The following is a 23286-nucleotide window of genomic DNA, read 5'->3' as shown; positions in this document are numbered from 1 at the left end:
AGCAAGAACAAAACCTGCTTTTTATCACTACTCACTTCAAATCCTGGCTTACATGAACTTAACTGATGAGAAAGCAAACACAGAAAATGTTCAAACAATAAAAATAAAATCTCTTAAAAATGTGAAGGAATATTCCACTACAACATGGTTATGAAGAGCATCACTTCAACCATACAATGAGAAAACAATGGAGAAGTTTAAATATTTTGGAATTTGCCATCTCATTCTTTGTCTTTAGCTGAAACACAATTTTCCTAAATGAAAAAAAACCTTCCCTGTTAAACCAATTTTAAAGTGGCAATAACTGTGTCAGTAATCACACTTCATGTCATTCTGTGATTATGTGATTCTGCTGTAGAAACTCTGAGACTTATTTCATGCCATATTGCAAAAAATTGTAACAAATGCAACCACTTGCAAAACAACATATAACATATACACAATGTAGATGCTTCATTCTTTCCACAATACTCTTTTAATATGTTAAAACAACTTTTTCAATCATATTTTAATTTAGACAATCTTTCTTCCTAAATTTGTCTTTAACAAAATGAAAATTTGTTCATTGTGAGAAAAAGCATGAAAGCTCCATAGGCATGAATTTGTAATGGTTCTTATCACATTTAATTCCATGCAGACACCTTCAAAATCAATTATTTGGTGTAGAAGAAGGAAAGTGCTGCCCCTATTAATAGGAATCATAAAAGATGACGTAAATTTAGGTAGTCTTCCATAAGGTATCCTTTGCTAGAAGCTGACTTGTCTCCCAAGGTAGAACTTTAGAGTGCACTGATAACAGAAGAAATTTTATCTTTATGTTCATCTTAGTCAATATTTGGCCCTGCAAAGATACAGGCTCGGCAACAAATCTCATCCCTTGGTAACTGTGAGGTTGGAAGAAGTATGCAGCTGGGCCCAGAGCTGTAACCAGGTGGGAGTTCCTGTTGCTGTCACTGCTGGCACCTCTGGTTTCATCCTAAAGAATGCCACAGAAGACTGCCATGCGACTTTCTTATGGAGACTACTGCTGATGAAGGATTTGTATCTGCACCATTTTAAGTTTGATTCTACAAAGGAGGATCAGTGTGATCAGTTTGAAGTTGGGTCAAACTGGGGTGCGGGTGATTTTACTGAGTGATTTGCCCCAGGGCAGCCTGTGCGGAACAGGTCTCCTCAAGCAGCTAGGATACTTTTTATTGTATTCAGGTGCACGGGCAGAGGCACAGATACCACATTTCAGGCACCCGTGCCGGATAATTTAAACGAGCAATTCTCAGCTGTTGCCCCTAGTTACAGCTGAGGTAGAGTTAATTTTTCCTCAGTAGCTATTACAGGGCTGTGTTTTGGATTTGGAATAAGAATGCTGTTGATAACATACTGATGGCTTGGTATTTTGCCAAGTCGTGTTTATCCTACGTCAAGGATATTTTTTTTCCCCCCTCTCTGACGCTCCGCCAAGGAGGCGGCCTGCAGATGGCAGTGGGACCGAGCGTGGCCGGGGCAGGTGACCCGAACTGACCAAAGGGATGTCCCACACACAGAACGTCATGCTGGCTATTCGAGCTGGGGGCAGTAACCTGCGAGGGCGGATCATCTGCTTTCGGACAGGGGGTCTGGCTGAGGCAGTGGGGGTGAGCAATTGCACTGGCGCGCTTGTTGTTGTTGTTGTTATTTCAATTATTAACCTCTTCTTATGTCAACACACAAGTTTTAATTCGATTCTTCTCCGCATTCCACCGATGTGGGAAAGGGAGGGGCGGGGAAAGCTGAGCACGGCTTCATCTCCAGCTGAGCTGAAAACCACCGCAGCTATGCCTTCCGCACGCCGCTCCGCCCGCCCCAGCCCGCCCACCGGGGCCGCGGCGCGCAGGCGGCGGGCCGGGCGGCAGGGGCGGTCCCAGCGGCTGTGCCGCCCCCCGTGCCGCCCCCACGGCAGGCGGTGCCTGTGCCTGTGCCTGTGTCCGTGTGTCCGTGTCCGGGCCGTGCCCGCCATGCTGCCGCCGGCGCTTCTCCGCCGCCCGCTCGCCGCCGCCGCCCGCCAGGCCCTGACGCGCGCCGGCCCTCAGGTAGCGGCGGGGGCGGGCGGGGCCGTTCCCTCCGCGCGGGGCCTGTCGCTGTCGCGTGGGGCCCTTTGGGATCCACCCCCGGGTGACGGGATCGGTTCTGTGGGAAAAGGCTGCTGGGATCAGTGAGTCCAGCCCACAGTGCGCTGCTCGAGCAGCACCGCCCTGTGAACCGGACCGTGGCACCAAGCACGTCCAGCCTTTCCTTAAGCACCTCGGGGGACGGCGACTCCACCACGTCCCTTGGCAACCCATTCCGATGTCCCATCACCCCGTCTGTAAAGAATTTCTTCCTGATGCCCAATCTGAACCTTTCCCGCTGTCTCTTGAGACTATGCCCTCTTACCTTGTCACTGTCGTCAGCTTGCAAAAAGATGCCGACCCCCAGCTGGTTACAGCCTCCTGTCAGGGAGTTGTACTGGTTACAGCCTCCTGTCAGGGAGTTGTAGAGAGTGATAAGGTCACCCCTGAGCCTCTTTTCACCAGGCTAAACACCCCCGGTTCCCTCAGCTCCTCCTCGCAGGACTTGTACTCCAGACCCTTCACCAGCTCCATTGCCCTTCTCTGGTACAGAAGTGGTCCTGCAGTATCCCAATGCGTGTCTAAGCAGGAGAAACTTTCAGGGCCTCTCATTTCCCACAGAAATCCAGTGTGGAATGGGTCGCTCCTGCAGGCTCCATACTCAATCAGAATCCTGTGAAGGTTTATGACAGCCCCAAGGAGCTGTGACTCATGGAAGCCAATACTGGATGTGTCATAGTGCAAAGGGCCATTGAGAAAAAAAGCCTTTGTTTTTCACCTTCTGTATTCAGCGACCTGAAAGTGCAGGCAGCTGAGGGGGTCAGGCTCTTCTCCCAGGTAACAAGTGACAGATTTAGAGGAAGCAGCCTCAAATTGCCTAAACCAGGAGAGGTGTAGATTGGATATTAGGAGAAATTTATTCACTGAAAGGGTTGTAAAGCACTGAAACAGAGGAGTGGTGGAATCACCACCCCTGGAAGTGTTTGAAAACAGGTAGATTTGTCGCTTGAGGATATGGTTTAGTGGTGGATGTGGTGCATCTGGATTCACAGTGGATAGGATGATTTTAAATAAATTTTAAACATAAACAATTCTGTTCTGTGGCTTGAGTTGCATGGTGCTCATGTCTGCAGATTCACGTGAAATAGGACATGTCCAAAATCCATCCTGTAGCTGCCTCTGTGCAAACATGGGCTAAGGCCAAAGCTGTGTTTCGGCCCTAATTTTTCAGGTTTTATTTGAGGGGTGAGTAGCATCTTCCGGGTTATTGAGGCAACTGCAATAGTAACTTAGTCTGGGACTCCCAAAGAGTTTTATCTAATATGAACAGAAAAACTGTACTTGATCAGCCTTTGGGAAGCAGCCAATAAAAGGCTAGGATGTGAACTTAAGCAATCTTTTGTTGGAAAGAGTCACTCTTTCTTAAGTGTTGGTATCTTCTTCTTTCATTTGCCAGTAATATGTAATTTGCCAGTACTGGTATGTGGTTGTCAGTGGAAAAACACGATGCAGTAGCGTGAGTTGGTTGGGTAAGTGCACCACAGACAGATATTGGTGTTGCTTCCTCTTTGGTGGCATCTCAGCAGCCTTGCTTTTGAATAATGTTTTTTGCCAAATGCGTCTTGCTGCTGACTTGCTGAAGAAGAGGTTGAGAAAAGGAGAATTCTGCTTTGTTATGAGCTAATAATTAAACAGTTGAGTGTATCAAAAGAAAGACACATTACAGCCATTGCCAAAAGGAGTGGCAGCAAATAATGCACATTGGAGCTACTTCCAAAGCAAAGTCTGAAAAGGTACTTCTTTTGTAGCAGATGTTGTGAAGTAAAGTACCCCTCTCCCAACCTGCAGTAACAGATGCATCTGTGGTATTGCGCTAATTAAAAAAAATTAGACAGAATACAACTTTCTGGCTTGAGAATGATTTTTACTATTTTTTCTTACTATTTTCTTTCAGGTACGCCTTGCTACAGGGCCCAGACAGAATAATGGCATTTTCTACGAAATTCGCACATATGATATTAAGCCAGCGAAGATGAAGGAGTTTTTGGAAATGGTCAGCAAGTACATTCACTTTCGCACTGCCCACTCGGAGCTGGTGGGGTTCTGGTACTCGGAGCTGGGAGCCATGAACAAGGTGCTGCACATTTGGAAGTACGGTACGGTCAGCATCCCTTCGCGCCGCTCTGCTCCCTCTGTGTCCCCTGTCTCCTCGGCAAGAAGGTGAAGGGATTGCTTACCTGCCTTTTCCTTGTTGCTCTCATTGTAAGGAGGTGCCCCCAAAACATTGCTCCTGTAATGACTAGTGACGGGAACACGTCAGAGCTTGTCAGGACAACTTTGACGTGTTGGGATGAGAAAGTTACAGATGTTCTTGAACAGCACTCTCTGTTCAAAACAGGTCTGATAGAGGAACTGTGGCAGAGTGTTTCATTCATGGTAAATATTTTTAACTTAGGGTCAGTTCCACCAATGTCTTGAACCTTTTGAAGCTAATGGAGAATAGGAAATACACACACATATGTAGTCTGTGTGTGTTTATATGCATGTATAATAGTTCTCGTATTTTAGCTCAGAGTACCAGTCACTCCCAAAAAAAAAATGAGCATGCACTTTGCATGCTTAAACTCCTTGTGCAATGGGCCTGTTCTGAGGTAGGAAGCCAGGTCTGGCTTCTCCACCAGGTCTGACTTCTCAGGCATGCAGAGTGTTTTTGTTGCAACTTTAACTTTGCTAGCAATACGGTTTTTACAGTATGATGAACTTTTTTTCTTGTTGGAGTTGGTGCTGACATGGAAGGTACAGGTAAGCCAAAAAAACTACTATTATGCTAAAAACTAGGCGTGCTGGCTGTGCTTTTTGTGGAGCCCAAGCGAAGGGATACTTGTGTTAATTCCCCAAATACACAAGTGATACTTGTGTATAATTCCCCTTGAGCGCCTGCTGCAGTGCAGTTGTATCTACACGTTGATACAATGTGCTCATTGAAGTCCAGTGTGGCCGCAGTACTTGTTTAGATTAAAAGATCACCCCTTTTGTTTTGGAGGGCTGAATCCTGGAATCAGAGAATTGTTTGGTTCCTCTCAGCCATGTTGCTCAGGGCCACCTCCAGCCTGACCTCTAACACTTCCAGGGATAGGGCATCCACAGCGTCTCTGAGCAATCTGCTCCAGTGCCTCAGCATTCTCACAGTAAAGAATTTATTCATTATATCTTATCTAAACATTTCTCCATGCCAGAAGGTATTTAAGGCTGGGCTGGATGGAGCTCTGTGTGGCTGGTGTCCCCTCACGTTGCCAGGGGCTTGAAACTAGGTGATGTTTAGAGGTTCCTTCCAATTCAAACCATCCTGTGATTCTAAGTCTCCTCTTTGTCAGTTTAAAGCCATTCCCTCTTGTCCTGTCACTACATACCCTCATAAAAAGTGCCTCTCCAGCTCTCTTATAGGCTCCCTTTAAGTGCTGGAATGCTCCTGTAAGGTCTTCCTGGAGCCTTCTCTTCTTCAGGCTGAATAGCCCAAACTCTTCCAGCCTTTCTTCACAAGAGAGGTGCTTGAGCGCTTGGATCATCTTTGTCAGCTCCTCTGATGTCATCCTTCATCCTTCCTTCATCCACCAAAGCTGTAACTCCATTGCAGAAGGCCAAAATGAGTCAGGTACAATTGGCCCTTAGTGAAGCTGTGTTGGCTGTCACCAATCACCTCATGGCCTTCCATGAGCCTTGGCATAGTTTCCATAAGGATCTGCGCCTTGATCTTGCCAGGCACAGAGGTGAGACTGACCAAGCTGTAGTTCTGCAGTTCTGCAGTTCTTCTTATGTTCGTTTTTAAAAATGGGCTGCCACAGCTTGTCAAATACAATGAATTGTGGCTTAGCCACTTCCTCTGACAGTTTCCTGAGGACCCATGAATGTATTCCATTAAGTTCCGTTGATTTGTGCACCTTCACGTTCCTGGGATAGTCTCAGACCTGGATTTTTCCTACAGCAGGTGGTTCTTCATTCTCACAGCCCCTGCCTTTGCCTTCTGTGACTTGCATGGTCTGGCTGGAGCACTTGCCAGTGCAGACCAAGGCAAAAAAATACATTGAGTACCTTAACATTTTTCATGACCTGGGCAGCCATATCTTTCTTTTCCTTCAAGAGAGAACCATTCATTTGTCAATATTTTGAGTTCACTTGCATTTATAAATTCTCCTGCTTCTCAGAACATTTTATTCTTGGCTAATGTGACTATCTTTAAATTAAAAAAAAAATCTATGGGAAACCTTTAAAATGCAAAACTAAGAGAAAAACCTATATCTTTTATTTCCTAACAGTGTTTTACAGTCTAATTGTGGTGGCTCCTCCCCCCACCCCGAGACCACACTATGATCTGAGAAATGAACAAAGTTTACAACATCCTTCCTCCTTGATTCATCAGATCCCTGCTTACATAATTTCTGTATTTACCTCTTAGTCCCAAGATACTGATATTTCTCAAAGTTCTTCCCATTCTCATATGCTAGATTTTTCTTTTGTAATACTGGGGGCTGTTTGCATAAATATATTGCTTAAGATGCCACTGCAGCCTAAGCACTTGAAATTCACACTCTTAATTAAGTGGATTTGTTTTCCATTAAGAAAAAGGAAAAAAAAAATGGTTTAGCTTTTGGGCATTTAACATCTTTTTATGTAACTGAACACACAAACATTATTTCTACACTTTTAATGTCATTTTATATAAGCCAAAGCACATTTATTAATTTTTTTCTTGATAGACTCTTACTTCTGATTTTTTTCCACTTCATTTCCATATCCACTGTGCTTTCTCCAAATCTTATCCTTGGTAACTGTTGCCACATCTAGTAGTCCCTGCAATTGCTATGTGTAAATATTTTTAAACAGTAAACTTGCTTAACTTACTTTAACTCTTTTGTAAACCTTCTTGGAAAATTCCATTTGGCTTGAATCCATTTTAATCTGAGAGCTAAAGCAGATTTTAAAGGAAGTTTTGCAGAATTTAAAGGAAACTTACCACATCTGCTTGAGCTAATATGATGTCTAAAAATATCAGTTTCAAAATTAGTTAAGTGTAGTTTGCCTTCTTGCAATTATACATTTTGATTGAGTCTGATGTGATATCATGTGCATTTTTTAATGATATTTTTTCCTTCCTTACAGATAATTTTGCCCACAGAACAGCAGTCCGGCATGCACTAGCAAATGACAAAGCCTGGCAGGGAAAGTTCATCTCTGCAGCTCTCCCCTTGGTAGAGAAGCAGCACAATGAGGTTGCTTATCTGGTGCCCTGGTGTCAGCTTGGGAAGCCTTCAAAGGAAGGGGGTGAGCTTATCTTTTCTTTTGCTGATTAAAGCTACCAACACTAATGGCTTAAAGTTTAAACCAGGTATTGCACAGTTTTATGACCCTTTACATAACAAATGCATGTATGTGCATCCATGTGGAAAAGGTGACATAACACAACGGGGGATAGTTTTTTGGAAGGATTTTACACTAACATACATCAATAGCTGACTGATCATCAAGGTTCTTAATGATCAGGATGGTGACTTGCTAAATGAATATGCAAAATGGCAGTGCCATAGTAGTGGTCAGAGCAGCCATCCCAGACTTCCTTTGTCTGTCCATCAGTGAGAGGGCATTTCCTGGGTAACTGCTGTTCTCTTTCAAAGAGATTTTCCTCTTATCAATTTGCTTTGATACTGCTTCTTTCATATAAAGTTTAAAAAATTTCCTACTTCTTTAAAGATACGTGAAAGTCAAACAAGGATCTGCTCCTTGATGTTGCCAGGTACAGAGGTGAGACTGACTGAGCTGTGGTTCTGCAGTTCTTCCTTATGCCCCTTTTTGTAACAATCACAGGTTAGGTGTAGAAGTCATGTCTCTTTGTACTTTAATTCTCTCTGTAGCAAATTTGATGTTAGTACTATTGCCTGTTTCCCAATTCATGAATACTGGCAGGCTTTCTTGCATGAAGTGACAGGGAGCAGACCTTGCTTCAGCCCTGAGCACATGTATAACTACAGTAATCTTTGTTCTTTATTTCCTTTATTCAGGATTTGGAATTTTATGCTGTTGCTGTTGAATTTGAAACAGTTTTCTCTAAAATCTGGAGAGACAACTTGAAACACTGTTACAGTTTATCTCCAGCCTGTTGCTGGAGAGTGACACCAGACACTGCCAAGTAGCAAGTGTCTGGCTTTCTATTACTGTGTCAACAATTGTGATCTGAAGTAACTTCCTGAATAGAAAGAAGACAAGTAACTTTTAGCAGGACTGGAGGTTTTTTGGTGAATTACACCATTTCTCTACAAAGAAAGGAGATGCTTGGCACAGCAGAGGTGCTAAACTAGTCCTGCTCTTTTGGTTATGCTGTCAGATCTTACTGTGATCAACTGCCAGAAGTCAAAGGAGTTTGAAATGTCATAAACCACTTAAATGGCAGAAAACATCTCCAGTCTTAGAAAAGACACCCAGCATTGCTCAAGCAGACACCCAAATCCCTCTAACAAGTATGAGCACTTGTGGTATCTTTGTGGTATCTGCAAAGTAGTCTGAATATCCCAAAATCTCCATGCAGCATTGAAAATTGCCAAGTTGGGCTTTGTGGGAAGCCTTCTGTTCTTCAGGGCCCTGGTACTTAGACTGACACTTGAACTAACTGCTGTTAGTGAGCTTGCACTCTTGTGAGCCTCTGGAAGGTGTGAGTTCTTGTGCTTGTTGGGAGGAGGGGGCAGTTTCCTGTTGTCCCCAAATGACAGTGAAACGTTATACTGGTCTCACAGCAAATACACCGTGGCCATGAGACATGGTTCAAGATCTGCTGTATTAATTTGTATTTCCTTCCTTGTGATAGTGTTTGCCTTTTCTTCTAGGTGTGTATGAATGGGTTACTTTCCAGATGAAGCCTGGTGGGCCAGCATTGTGGGGTGAAGCATTTCGTGCTGCAATCAATGCTCACATCAACACAGGATATACCAAGCTGATCGGTGTTTTCCACACAGAATATGGATTACTTAACACAGGTACTCATCAATTTCTGGTACAAACTTTGACATAGGAGGGGGCAGAGGAGAGGGGCAAGCCACCATCCTGGATCAGGATTGGCCAGCTTGCTGAAAATGTTGGTGTGGATCACTGAAGCCCTGTAAACAGTCCTTGAACCCAGCGTTGTGTATTGGGTTATAGACTTGAGCCAGTTGCCCCAATCTTAAAATACTCTCAGATATTAAAAGACTCTCTGATAATAAAGTCAAACTATGCAACAGCTCAGTGAAAGATCATCCCACCACTGGCATGCCTGGAGAATTGTTTCTGATAGCTGCACTGCCTGTAACAGATGAAGGCAGATTGCCAGGACTTAGAGTACGTGTTGTATTGCAGCATAGCAGTGCTCAGCTGAGTTTATTTGTACTTTCTCAGTCCATGTTCTATGGTGGAACGAGAGCCCAGATCAGCGGGCAGCAGGAAGACACAGTGCCCATGAAGATGCCAGAGTTGTGGCAGCTGGTAAGACATGATGAATCTAGAGAACTCACTTGTGTTACCTGCATGCATGCTGAGAAAAGTATTACCTTTCATTGGAATTTTGTCCTAATTAAACATGTATTTAATTTTAGTGCGCGACAGTGTCAGATTCTTGGAGTCCCAGCAAAATGTGCTTCTGATTCCTCTGCAATGCTCACCACTGAAGTAACCTTCTTCTAAAGGATGTAACTGATGGCAGAAGAGACAAGATGGAAGTGCTGTCAGCAAGTGACATGGACCCCCATACCCTTATGAGATTAGCTGTTCTTCAGATGACAAAAAATGGATGCAAAATGCTGATCCACTGGCAGTGTAAATCAGCATTCTGACACCAATTGTTAAACAGAAGTTTATGGTGATGTTCCTACCTCTCCAGGACAAACAACTTGAACCATATCATGATGTAAACTATGCATTACCAACCTTCTCTTTTAATCCTTAAGTTCTTCATGATTTTTTGCACAGCTAAATCACTTGCCAAACTGAGGAAGTTAAGTGCTCTTGTCCAGCATTCCAGCCAGGCCTGGTATAATTTTTATAACATACTTTGATGCCTCTTACAATTTCACATCTTAGTTATTCCATACAGTTTTAAGAAGGAAAACTCCCACATGTATCTTAACAAATTATGTTTTAATCAGACTTCTCACTGGTGTACTTTATATTAATTCTGAGCAATGTACAACATCAGTGTTGCTGGAATTGCACTTAAATGTAACAGTGGGGCTGATTAGGTAGTGTATCCTAATGAGTTCTGCCATGAAACTTTTTACATAATAACTTGTTATGGCTCATTTCAGTCTTTTCTTTTTCTGTTCATCAAACACTGCCTCAAAACTGTGAGTTATCCCCACGAGCTTTGGCTTGGATATTTTATTATTTGTTTAAGGTGCTATAGGTGATTAGCCCTTCTTGTTCAATTGTGTCATCAGACTCAACTGATTTACATGTGCTGTCATTCTTTGAAATACTTTTTGTCAGACTGTTGAAAGCTAAATAAATGAGCATAAAGCATTAATTCTTAGTGTTTATGGCTCAAGCTCTTACTCATTTTAACTACGAAATGATTAAATTCCATTTTCCAAGTACAGCATTCATTTTGCAGGTCTTCGTTTTCAGTCAACAACAAATGGCTTTAGAACCAGTAAGCTGGTAAGGGTGAATAGCAGTAGGGCAGAGGGCACATGGGCTAAGAAGTCAAATTTCTATTTGTATACAGTGGTACAGAGCACCCTCTTCTGCAATTTGTAGGTATTGACTGTAAATTGCAGAGCACTTGGGAGGATTTTCTACATGTTAATCATGGATCTGCAGTAAGCAATTGAGAACTGAAGAGTCTTAGTGTAGGTTGCCTAATGATTATTGCTGCTTTAAAGTTCCTTAAGGTCTCACAGAAAGCACTAAAGCAAGCTCTGGGCCATTATGCTTGTGTCCCAGGTGGGAACATGGGATGTGGCTGCTGTAGTTAAGGGAGTGTAACAGGTCCCAGCTGCCATATCCACGTCCTCATACACTGCTCCCTCCAACAAAGCCACGTTTAGCATTCTCAGGGTGGAACAAACACTACTTCAGAGACCCCTGTCTTACATTTTACAAATCAACCTTGAAGGTACCAAGAGCTGATGAACCAGTATATTGTTCAGAACATTGCCTTACAACAGTTCTTTAAAAGGAAGATTTTTTTTTGTTATAACTAAAAAAATATGGGCTGAAAAATGGGAGAGTTAAAAAGATACTTTTTTTAAAAAAATTGAATGCAAGAATTATTTCACTGGGGTTTTTGTTTGGTTCATTGTTTTTCTGGTTTTTTAATTAAAACTAATTTCTGTAACACCAGCACTGGGAGTAGAGAACATTCAAGATGTTAGAGGTGTCCTTTATCCTGAGGTGCCAGCTGGACACTAGGTCAAAACAGAAACCCTGGAAATTCAGAGGCCTAGGCAATCATCAACCACATGAAGTTCAAAGTGCCAGATTCTGCACCTGGGGCAGGGCAACTCTGGCTGTACAGACAGGCTGGAGGAAAAGATGTTAGAAAGCAGCAGGAGTGGGCCCTGGGGAGTCCTGGTCTGTGGCAAGTTGAACGTGAGTGAGCAGTGCCCTGGCAGGCAGGAGGGCCACCTGTGTCCTGTCCTGGGGTGCATCAGGCACAGCATCACAGCTGGGCAAGGGAGGGGATTGTCCTGTTCTGCTCTGCACTGGGGCAGCCTCACCTTCAGTGCTGGGGACAAGGTTTAGGTGCCACTGGTGTCTTTTGAGACCACCTAAAAACAGAGGCCAGACAAAACTAAGGAGAACAAAAAGCAGTTATGTTTATCGAAGGGCCTTCAAGATACATTTCAGGCAGATGAAGCCGCCCCCCGCTGCCCCCAGGGGCTACACCCAGAAATGGACAATGGGTCATGGGCTTTCATACTTTTTTAAGTTTGGTCCATTTGCAGACTGGGGCTTAATCTTCCAATTACAGCTCTAGGTAATGAAGTGATTTACCCCAAGTTTGCTCCCTGCAACTCACTTTTGTTTACATTTCTTAGGACCTGAGAAAGTAAGGTGTTCTTGATTCCTGGGCCTGAAGAGGAATTGCTTTGTCTGACCAAAATGGGAAAAGAGTAGCTAATACTCTATGTGGAGTTCATACACTAAAGAATTGCAGGATTACAGATTTTAGCTTTTTTATTTTTCATAAGGCATCATTACAATGTAAAAAAAAAAAAAAATGAAGCCATTAGAGAGGGGCAACACAGCTGGTGAAGGACCCTGAGGGAAAGCTGAATGAGGAGCATCTGAGGTCCCTGTGTTGGTTCAGCCTGGAGGAGACTGAGGAGAGACCCCATGAAAGTTACAGCTTCCTCCTGAGGGGAAGAGGAGGGGCAGGCACTGATTTTGTCTCTCTGTCACCCAGTGACAGGACCTCAGAGAATGGCCTGAAATTGTGTCAGGGGAGGTTCAGGCTGGATGTTAGAAAAGGATTCTTCACCCACAGGGTGGCTGGGCACTCTAACAGGCTCTCCACAGAAAAGATCACAGCACCCAGCCTGACAGAGATCAGGAAGCATTTGGACAATGCTCTTAAGCATATGGTGTGATTCTTGTGGATGATGTTGTGCAGGGACAGGAATGGGGCCGGGTGATCCTTTAGGGTCTCTTCTAAATCAGCATATTCTGTGATTCTGTGAAATTCTAATTAACTTCTTATAATCAGGAAGAATTTTCCTGATGAGTGTAACTTCAGGAATTGGTTAGATACTGGAACTTGATTGATGGTGATACTATAGGCAGTAGCAGATAACATTTTAGTATCAGTTTATCCTTGAGCAATCACACCATTATTCTGCTTTCATTTGTAAACTGCTGTTCAAAATCCAATGAGTGTATAGGTTGTTTTTAGCAAGGAGGAACCATCATCAACTTGCATATGTGTAATAAAAATTTAGAGGCAGGTATTTGAGTTGGGATTTAAACATAAAGAGAAGTTTGTTATGCTTTGTACAGTTAACCAATCACTTGCTAGAGACCTCTTCTTTTACTAACTTTAAGTTTAATGTAGCACTTACCTTAATATCTTGCATCTCCTCATTTACCTGAAAATAGTATATCTACTCCATACTTGTTTCTAGAGCTACTGAAATCTTATGCATCAAAGTTAAGAAAAAAAAACCTGGCAAAACTAAAAGCTCCTAGCAGTGCTCCTAGAAATAGCAAATGCAAAAATTACACTTGTGAAAACCAGTGGTGCTATAACATCTTTATTTTTTACTTAATACAAGGCAATTAGAGTGCCTTTTAATACTTCACATAACAGATATTAGCAAATACAAATATATATACTTTTTTTTTGCTTTTAACGAAAATGTCCATTTAAGGATTTAACTTAGAAATTTCAGTTGTGAAATCTCTCTAGATTTTTGCAAAGTTAACAGATATTCCAGTGCAAAAATAGATCCCATTACAGATAGCATAAAGTGCTTGGAACAAAGGGCCAACTATAATTCAGGAGGGAAAGATAAGCACAACAGTGGTTGTTTAACCATGGGAAAATACAACTCCTTACTGAAATACAAATGTACTACAAAGAGGGATGCAACACGTCAATAGTACTGAAGTTTAAAATAAGTTAACACCTCAGTGTAGTTTCATTATCAGAAGTGGTTCACGTAATGTGGATGACTCCAGAGTGATTTTTCCCCAACACATACTTAAGTGAAAATTAGTGGCTGTCTGAACATATTCCATGACCTATCTTCATGCCAGTGTTGCATTAGTCTGTTCAGTACAAACAATGCAGATCAGAGCCGTGAACTAGTTTAATATCCACATTTACTGCAATATTTTGTCACAGATAGCAGACCCTCTAAGCACGACAGTCATGGGGCAATACAAATCAAGAATGTTTTTGGTGGGCTAATGAAAGTGTATTACCATGTAACTGTTGTTTCCTGATACATGGATTATTTAAATAAGCAGCTACCAAGAGCAAACCACAGCCCTTTCAGGACCAAATCTGAATCCTCCTAGAACTCGTTCCCGCTCTACATGCACTGGTTTGGTGCAGTGCAAAAGGTTAGCCCTTGACTTCAGTGATGTAATGCTGATTTGTAATAGCGACTTTTAGCAATGGCAAGCCTCCAGGACACGCTACTTGTTTAAATGATGCGGCAACATACTTGCAGCCTGTTCTGGAGTAGTCATGGCTGTAGCTCTGCTGTTTCTGCACCTGGAAGTCTGGTGTATTCATCACCCTGTAACTCATCCCCATAGAGTGACGATCTCATAAAAGTAATAACAAAGTATGTTTTCAGTGAGGTATACCAATCCCCTTTACACTCCTTTTCTCAATCCCCTTAGCAATGAATTATACAGATTAAAAAAAAGTATGAAAAGGCACTTCAGTAGAGCCTGTACTAAGCTCTTACTTTACCTCAAGGCAGGACACAAAGGGACAAGGAACTTAGTTTAACTGTGTTTTAAAAATGTTGAGTTGGTCATTGTTACCAAGTATATTTGGAAATATGTAATTAATCTTCTTCAGGCTCATGCCAGCCTTTTCAGTATTTGCTGGGCTGCTATGGTCATTCACAGAAGAAAATGGTCCATGACTGATTCATGGAGTAGCATCAAAACTAGTGCAGAACCTCTGTGGGTTTTTAAGGCAGAGGTATGGGATACAGGAACAGCTCAGGAACTGCACTTATGCTCAAACCACATTACTGAACCAATTTTCAAATGTAAAAGCAACACAGAGAGGCCTAAAAAGCATACTCTCCCATGACCGTTGTACAATGTGAACAAGAATTGGTTGTTCTTATATAATTTCCCCTCTAATATTACTCTGGCTTTGTAAAACTTGAAAAACTTGACTGATGAACTGTAGCACTATTACCTTGGACTCTCTTGTTTTTCAGGGGGATTTTTTACTGAAACAGTTTTTTGTCACATGTATAATAAGAATGTATAATACTCCAGTTAGGGATCACCTAATGACTGAAACTACACTGCACAATAGAAGCAGAAACTTACACAATTATGTTATACCAGTTTCCAAACAGGAGAGTTTTAGGTGAACAACTTGCAGTTGTTTGCAGATAGCAGCTGATTGCTAGAATCTGGTCAGATCATGAATGCAGCTATCCACCACATGGACAGAAAGAGAGCATAGCATTACAGGCATAATGTAAAGAAATACCGTGGCTACAAAGATCAACTGAAAGCATTTCCAATCCCTAATTATGCTACCTACCTATTTAAAGTCATAAATAATACTGTTAAAAAAAAAAATCTACATCTCATTTCTAGTCTTACCTGGCAAAGCCAGAAACAGCAACATGCTTGTGCTAAGCAGTAATTCCAGATGTTGGGTACCTTTCGGGTGCAAAGCAGGGGTTAAAGAGCAGATATTACAAATCTGAGTGACAGCTCATGATTTAGAATTTGCTCTTGGCATTAGCAGCTTGTACAACTACTGAGTTTGCTGCTGTGGTCCAAACCCTATGTCTGCTTCTCACCCACTTTTTTCTACTAGATGTTCATGCAGCTGCCACAGTACCTCAGAGGAGCAGGAAAGTACTTAACTGCACAAACACCTAGTCAGAGTATGTTGTTGATTGTGATGCTGGTGGGACAATCATGCATTTGGAGGGTTCACAGTTCTGCATATCACCACTTGCTGATGAAGATGTGTGGTTATGATGGCCGGTCTCTTGCCACCCCACCTGCACAGTACTGCTTTGTGGCCTCAGCTTTGTCACCACTGACCTACACCAGCCTAGAGAAAGCCGGCTTGTAAGTTTTTACAACCTAGGGCCACAACATTGGTGGTGACTTTTCTTGCCATGGACTGTTTTGGTGCATTCATTGCCAGCAATGGATATAGCACCAGCACATTCCCACTCCTGACATGAATGTTCCAAATACTAAAACATGCATGTCCTAAATATCTGTAAATAACCACTGGCCATGATTTCTCAATGAATTATTTTAGCAACCCTAACAAAAACATACTGTACAGAACAAGATACAGTATACTTGAAAGCCCACAACATCTCATGGGTGCTTTACCACAGCTTCAGAGTTATACTGTAATGAGCTAAGTTCAAGTCTTTCACTGGAGAACAGTACAAGACGACTCCATGAGGCACTGCCCCTGTAAAGGAATTGTTTTCATTGCATTGAATTGCATTGCATTGAATGGTTATCAGTGAGTGTCCAGTTGCTTTTCCTCTAGCTTCTTTGGGAGTATCCTATCCCAGGAAAAGGAAGTTTGCATTCTGCTCATCATCTCTTTGACGAAATTGGCTCACACACAACTTTCCTTTACCTTCTCATCTTGCAGGAAGGAGTTAAGGATTGCAATGTCTACCACAGTCTGGTTTTTGTGCAATGACAGGTCCTTAGTATGGTCGTCATCACTTTGGTCCTTAGCAAAATTTACAAAAACCTACAAGAAAAAAAGGCCATGTCAAACACCACCATAGTATTTCATGAATTCATGGCATTTTAAGTACTGGATATCCTCAAATAGTCCTGAGATTCAGTACTCTACTTCATTTAAATGCCCTTATAAGATAGGTCAGTTAAATTGAAAGATGTACTCCTACCTCTGCAAAAGAAGATTTTGGCATCCAGGCTACTAAAAACTTACTTGGTCAAGTGTGGTCTGAGAAACGGAGTAGTCTTCTATGTGGAGTCTCTTCTTGTTCTGGGAGAGAATACTGAATATTTTGGCCAGGGAGGATGGTGAAGAGGGAAGTTGGTACTGCAGCATATTCCGATGTTTTTCCTTCAGGACACTTCCAGGGAAGGCATGCCCAAAGAACTCCTCAACAGGCTTCAGGTCTGGGTTTGCCCCTGCAATTCTCACCACTATGGTGTAACCATCTCCAAATCTGCAAACAAAAATGTCAGTACAAGAGTTAAGGGCTTCTGAATTACAAGTGTCCTAAAAATCCAGACGCATTTCCTACAGTCAGAATAGCAATGGAAGTGCTGCATGAGGAACTAAGCCTAACTGTATCTCCCTAAAAATGCAAACTCTGTGGTGTAAGCAAAAAACCACCCCACCTACCTGTTTTTTAGGTGCTGGACACTGCCCAGACACCTGAATCGCCCATTGACCATTATTGCCATTCGAGTGCACAGGGCTTCACATTCTTCCATGCTACAAGCAGAAACAACTTCATTAGTGCTGCAAACAGCATTGAAGGGCAGAGCAGAAAGGCTGAGCTTAGCATCCAGCCCTGACAGATGTAAAAGCCAAGGTATGACACAAGTGGGCTGCTACTTACCTGTGAGATGTGAGCACCACTGATCTCCCCTCCTTGATTACACTCAGAGCACAGTTCCACAAGAAGCGACGTGCTTTGGGATCCATCCCTGTTGTTGGCTCATCCTGCAAAAGGTATACAAAAACCAGATTGGGCTGCTACATTCTGATGAAAAATACCTCATCTTTGAAGTGACCTGTCCATTCCTGACTATGAAAACATTGAAAATAAGCAAGTTTGATTTCTTTCCTAAAATGACAAAGTAATTTATGTACTGGATTTTTAATTAGTCTTCATTTCAACATGCTTTTCTATTTTTCAAGAAAAATATTGATGAGCAAAGGTTGTGGACTCACCAGGAACACCACAGGTGGCCCTCCAATGAGAGCAATGGCCGTGGAAAGCTTGCGTCTGTTCCCTCCACTGTAATTCCCAGCGTATTTTTCTCCATATTTCACAAGGCCCAGTTTCCGAATTGCCCACTCGCCAACCTATGACACACAGCACAATACCACCTTCAATCAAACATTGTGCAAAGAGAGTTTTCGCACAAACTTTGGCTTCAAAAGCAGCTTTCAGAAGGGCCATTCATCTGAGGATCTAATGTGGCATGGAAATGGGATTTCGAAACACCCTGTGCACCTCTGGATCAGGCTATATGTAACTCTGTCCCCAGGAGGCCTGAAAAATCAAATTGCTGCAGCTTGTCAGTTGGTGGGCACAAGATCAGCATCAGCTGAGCCACATTAACCAACAGTCTAGTGCTTTTAGCAGCATCAGCTTCAGTGAGCTTTCCTATTACTGTGGGCTTACAGCAGGGACATGGACACTACTGACCCACAGCTGTCACACCACAGTGCATCTTAGCCCTTTGGATAGATGGAATTTGGTTTGTTTCCACCTTAATAGTGCCAACAGGCAGGCATTGCTGCCCTGCAGTGTGTTATGGGGAAGAGATTCAGCTACTACTTGAATCACACCCAGAACTGGGTCCCTTTTTATATGGAGCTGGTAAGAACATCATATGGAAGAACTTGGCAGCAATCTTAGAAGGAGACTGCAGTTTCCACCCATCCCATCTACCCTCACAGAAGGATTCAAGTTACTTGGACATTAACCTAGATATCATCTACCTAGAGCACTCAGGTCTTCTACAGTAAAAACTGTTAATTCCAGGAAACAGAACTGAGAAGGGTGCTGCATGGTACTGGCAGCAGTCATCAACTGCCTAAAGACTGTTACTGTAACCTCATCTCTGAATGCTGAAATAGCAGCACTTTAATGATGCACTATGATCAAATGGAAAGCTTTTAAAACTCAGCACAAGGCTTCTGCTAAGTTATAGTGTGTTTGTTTCCAGGCACTTTAAAGAATTAAGACTTGACAGTGAGTGAGGACCTGCATGACCTGCAGGTCCACAGCCCTTAAATTCTTAAGGGAAGAAAGTTGTTCAGTGGAAAAGAGCATTTGCTATGAGAACATAGGACCCAAATTATTTGCCCTTCCATTTTGTACAGTTTTCCAGGCAGCACTGAAAGAAACAAGGGAATTCTTGGGTTTCCCTGAAGGAAAGAGGGGGGCAGAATTCACCATACAGTATCTTCAACAGCTGCACATCATGGCATTACATGAGTTGCAGGAAGTATGCATGCAAGCAAGAACTTGCAAGTTGGTCACTGGGGTGGGTCCTGTGGTGTTTCACTTACCTTGCAGACTTCTTTCTCCGGAACACCTCTCAGGAGTGCAAAGAACTCCAAGTGCTCTCGCCCTGTCAGCAGTTCATTAACAGCATCGAACTGTGGGCAGTAACCCATGTTCTGATGGACTTCTTGGATGTTGGACAAGATACTGTAAAAGAAAAATACCTTTGTTAGGATTTCATGAACATATGCTGCTAATTTAGATGTTGAAACAGTGTTCCTGGAATTACTGAACTAACAAAAATACAGAATCATAGAAGTCCATTTTGATCAAGTCACTTTATCTCTCTCCCTTTTCTCCTCCTTAAAAAAAAATTAAAACTTAAACTTGGAAGAGCTGCTACATAGCAATAACTACCAGACTAAATCAAATTTCCTAAGCCACTGACGTACTTTACCAGACTCAAACAAGGGCTGAAACAGATGCCAAGAGTTGTAAACAGGAAAAGTGGAAGAGAATTTTGATGTTTTAAGAGTTTTGAAAAAAAGCTGTTAAAACTAGAGGAGAAAGCAGAGAAAATATACATTGTCTTTCACCTGTTTCCTTTGAGGAAAGCTTCTCCTCCTGTGACATCTGTATCACCAGTTAGCATCTTAAAAGTGGATGACTTGCCAGCACCATTTACTCCCAGGAGTCCAAAGCACTGGGGATATAAATGAGCACAGTGTATTTGAGAACTGCATCATTTTCAGCACTGACAAGATGGAATAAAGCAAACTTGACTCTCAGTACAGCTAGAGGGACTCTGAAGTCCATATTCAGAAAAAAAGACTTCCACATTTTTATTTAAAGTATAAACCTTTAGGCTGGGAATATGAACAAACTGATGTCACCTTGATACCCCATCACTGCAGCTGATCTGTGCCAAATCTTGCATACTGGAGTTTGGCTTCTGGTCCCAGACACTGAGAGTTTATATCTTCTTCAAAGGTAGAAACACATAGAACCAGAAACTGCTTCAGCTTCTACTTTCCTTTGGAGCAATTTGAACATTCATCTGGTTTTGATCTTACTCTACCCTGTGCTGTCTTGTGGCTCCTAAATACTGCAGGAATAGCAAAACAATCAATTTAATGAATAAGCTTACCTCTCCAGGAGGGATTCCAACACAGATCCTGTCAACTGCTGGCTTTCTCTTCATTCTGTAAATCTAAAACCATAAGAAAAAAGAATGAGAAGGACATTGTCAAAGAATTCTAATCAGAGCTGTACATCTGCAATACTCCCAGCTCGATCCCACTAAATTCCTCTGATAAGGCACAGGGAACAGCATAGTTTTGTGTTAACGAGTACAAATTCAGAAGTTCTGTCACCTTGGTTAGCTCCTTGATTTCCAAAATGTCACTCTGTCCTCCTCCACTAATTATCCTCTGCCTCTCTCTGGTTACATCCTCGTCTTCATCATTCACAGGAGGCAGCTTGGCATAGACAGGCCTGAAGAACACAACATGATAAAGTCTTAGCAGAAAATGACAGGGCCTTCCTTCATAGGTAGTATTCTCCCCATTTCATAGGTGACACCAATGAAAACTTCACCTGCCTGTAGCAGCACAGTAGAGAGGACAACCTACCTGGGTTTGATGAAGAACCTGTACTGGATGAGCACTGTGATGAGAAAAAACACCACGCCTTCTACTGCCATGGCAAAGAGGTTCCTTCCCACCAGGTCCCATGACAGAGGAGACACAAACCGATTCTCTCCTGCCAAAACATGATTAAAAGCACAATCACTTTTCCAGAGCAAGGGGAGCAGGCTAGCATTTCTTCCAGCAGAGCTCAGCGAGTTGGGCACTGGGACAACTGATGATCAGCCAGTTACAGGAGGGAAAGTTAGACCACACAAGGGGCCCGCCGTGGCTGCAAGCCATTTTTTACTGTAGCAAAGTTGGAACTCAGGCCCAGAGAATTCAGTCTGCCAAAGAGCTAGCCCACCTGTCCAAAAGGTTAGTGAAGCACAGAAAGACTATGACTCAGACCTGACATCTGCATGCCAGAAAAAAATCCATCCAGCTCTCCAAAACCTCTGTCATTCCTTACACTATGCCTAATGACATCCATACAATTGTCTTTATGCATTTTTATTTAATGCTCTTAACTCAAAAATCTTTAGATCTACCTACCAGTTTCTCTTAACAAGTTAAGTGAGAGGGGACAGCTATGATGACTTGCCATGTTTGACGAGGTCTGTGCTGCAAGCTGAGCACTTTCAGCTCCTGAAAAGTTATAGGAGCTTGTCTGAAGCAGACACTTACCAAATCTCTCCAGAGCATCAGCCATAGCCTGGTTTTTCACCATGTCAATGAGTCCCCGGCCCAGGCAGAAGTGAGGGAAGATTAGGAAGACAGACTTCAGGATGTCATTGATGTCCTTCAGCTTCTGTTAAGAAAAAATTCAAGTGCCAGTGAGCCAGCTGAGCAAAAAGCAGCCACCACCTCCAAAGAGTGACCCATGTTGTCACTGACCCCTCCTTCCCTTTCCCAACACTGCAAGCCCACAAAAATCCAAGGATTAGACATGTTCTCCCAAGAGCCAGGGCCACGGCTTCTTTGGACAGTCAGTCTTGTTTGTGTAGCTCAAAATGCTATTAACACAAGCAAACTGCAATAAAATGTTTTTCCACACACTCACAGTCTAAAAGGCAGTGTCTGCAAACATTGATATGCAAAAAGGCTATTGGCTGAGGACACACAGAAGTTTAACTTGAACAGACTGGTTATGCCAGTGGCTGCAGGGACCTCCTCCCTGTCCCCTATTGGAAGCACTAATACTTTTCCATTGCTGTCTCACAGCTGGCTTAGTCCATGAATTGAACTGATAGCACCCTGAGTTCCTGCTCTGCCAGGTACTCATCTCTGAGCATGTACTCATTGTTACTAAGCTAGAATAGGCTTTGTGACAAAAGGAATCATCAAGAACTGCACCCTTATGCCCACAGGAAGAGGTACAATCAACAACTCCCACAGAGTCTCCTGAGCCTCCTCCCACAAGGAACACTTCACACCACTGTGGGTCAAACTGTGCTTGCAAAGACATCTTGTGTTGTCTACAAGCATGAGAGGAACTTGGTACCTTCCCCAGGAGGCATTTGGTGTTGAAAAACTGAAGTGAAGTGCGTAAGCTCCCATGGCTAGAGAGGTGTCTATGACAGGAGGCAAAATTTAGGGCAGCTAAATAGTTGGTGATTAGATGGCCTTGGTAGATGGAAAATGCCCTTCATTAAGAACATACAAGAAATTCCATTTGAACAGAAGAAAATTCAATTTTTTTTTTCACCTTAAAAATGACTGAAAAGTGGAAAAAGTTGTCCAGAGAGACTGTGGAGTCTCTCCCTGGAAATTTAAAGTCCAATGGCTCTGAGCAACCTGCTCTTAGCAGTTTGACCTTGCCCCCCATTATGAAAAACCAGGCCATCCAAACCCAATACACTGCTGTAGCTGAATCCTGCTCAGAGGCTGGACTAGACCATCTCAGGAGCTCCTTCCCCACCTCTTAACTACTCTGTGAGCTTTTCTAAAGGGGGCTTTAGCCCATTTCCACCAGAACCTATGTTTAAACTGCTGCTGAAGCTAATGCATACAGGGCCTAGTTCTTCTGGAGACCTGGCTGCTAAAGGCACCATGGAACCAACATGGAACTAGAGTGTAGCAGCACAAGACAGTTGAGTAGCTTCTGAAAAAACATACATCGTTGGTGAAGAGCTCCAGGACAAAGGTGGCCACGCTCCCATTGATGCCGATGAAGAGATTGACACTGGTCAGCACAACATATGCTGTGCTAGGGATTTTGAACACAAAGGAGGCCGGATACATGAGAGGGGTGATGGACCACCTGGCAAGAGAAAAGGCAGCAACATCACGTAAGAACCTTCCAAGTCTAAGAGCCTTCCCAGTCATCCTCTGATAAAAAATCCCTTACCCATAGAGAAACAGGAGGAGAGCCAGAACAGGCAAGTTAGAGGAGGATACATAGGACTTCTGTTGGAAGCAGATGAAGATGATGACAACTAGTGTGGCTGGAACAATGTAGTTGCACTAGAAGGTGAAAAACATGACTTTAGATTTCTTTCCAGGTGACATAAAAAAAAGGAGAGATTTTTTTCAGCTCTAATTCAATAGTTTTCAAAATGCTTCAGTGTTCCCAAAACTGTTTTCAATGGGAGACTCTTAAAAGTATCGCATGTGTGAACCATAATACAGTACACATGAATTTACACTTCT

The 23286-nt window shown here is 42.8% G+C and overlaps 2 protein-coding genes across 5 annotated transcripts in view; one reads left to right on the top strand and one right to left on the bottom strand.

The window, feature by feature from the left end:
- Positions 1-1511: 1511 nt before the first annotated feature.
- On the top strand, positions 1512-10626 carry NIPSNAP3A (nipsnap homolog 3A). 2 transcript variants are annotated; one of them, XM_063180797.1, is made up of 6 exons: positions 1512-1631; positions 4039-4240; positions 7242-7403; positions 8957-9106; positions 9504-9590; positions 9701-10626. In XM_063180797.1, the coding sequence occupies exons 1-6, from the start codon at positions 1527-1529 to the stop codon at positions 9775-9777; spliced, it is 783 nt and encodes a 260-aa protein (XP_063036867.1). In that variant the 5' UTR covers positions 1512-1526; the 3' UTR covers positions 9778-10626. The 2 variants fall into 2 exon arrangements, with proteins under 2 accessions (XP_063036867.1, XP_063036868.1); XM_063180798.1 differs by lacking the exon at positions 1512-1631 and adding an exon at positions 1986-2066.
- A 2712-nt stretch (positions 10627-13338) lies between these two features.
- Positions 13339-23286, bottom strand: part of ABCA1 (ATP binding cassette subfamily A member 1) — a 91931-nt gene continuing 81983 nt past the window's right edge. For all 3 annotated transcript variants that reach the window (XM_063180747.1, XM_063180748.1, XM_063180750.1), the window contains 13 exons: positions 22985-23100; positions 22753-22897; positions 21322-21445; positions 20641-20770; positions 20383-20503; positions 20157-20219; positions 19606-19712; positions 19075-19216; positions 17725-17859; positions 17390-17493; positions 17170-17262; positions 16747-16990; positions 13339-16542 (listed from right to left, as the gene is read on the bottom strand). In XM_063180747.1, coding sequence (XP_063036817.1) covers positions 16402-16542; positions 16747-16990; positions 17170-17262; positions 17390-17493; positions 17725-17859; positions 19075-19216; positions 19606-19712; positions 20157-20219; positions 20383-20503; positions 20641-20770; positions 21322-21445; positions 22753-22897; positions 22985-23100 — 1665 coding nt within the window. In that variant the 3' untranslated portion in view covers positions 13339-16401. The remainder of the gene's footprint in view (positions 16543-16746; positions 16991-17169; positions 17263-17389; positions 17494-17724; positions 17860-19074; positions 19217-19605; positions 19713-20156; positions 20220-20382; positions 20504-20640; positions 20771-21321; positions 21446-22752; positions 22898-22984; positions 23101-23286) is intronic.

Source organism: Melospiza melodia, chromosome Z, assembly GCF_035770615.1.
Source record: "Melospiza melodia melodia isolate bMelMel2 chromosome Z, bMelMel2.pri, whole genome shotgun sequence".
Classification (NCBI taxonomy): Eukaryota; Metazoa; Chordata; class Aves; order Passeriformes; family Passerellidae; genus Melospiza; species Melospiza melodia.
This window is presented reverse-complemented; position numbering and strand designations above follow the sequence as displayed.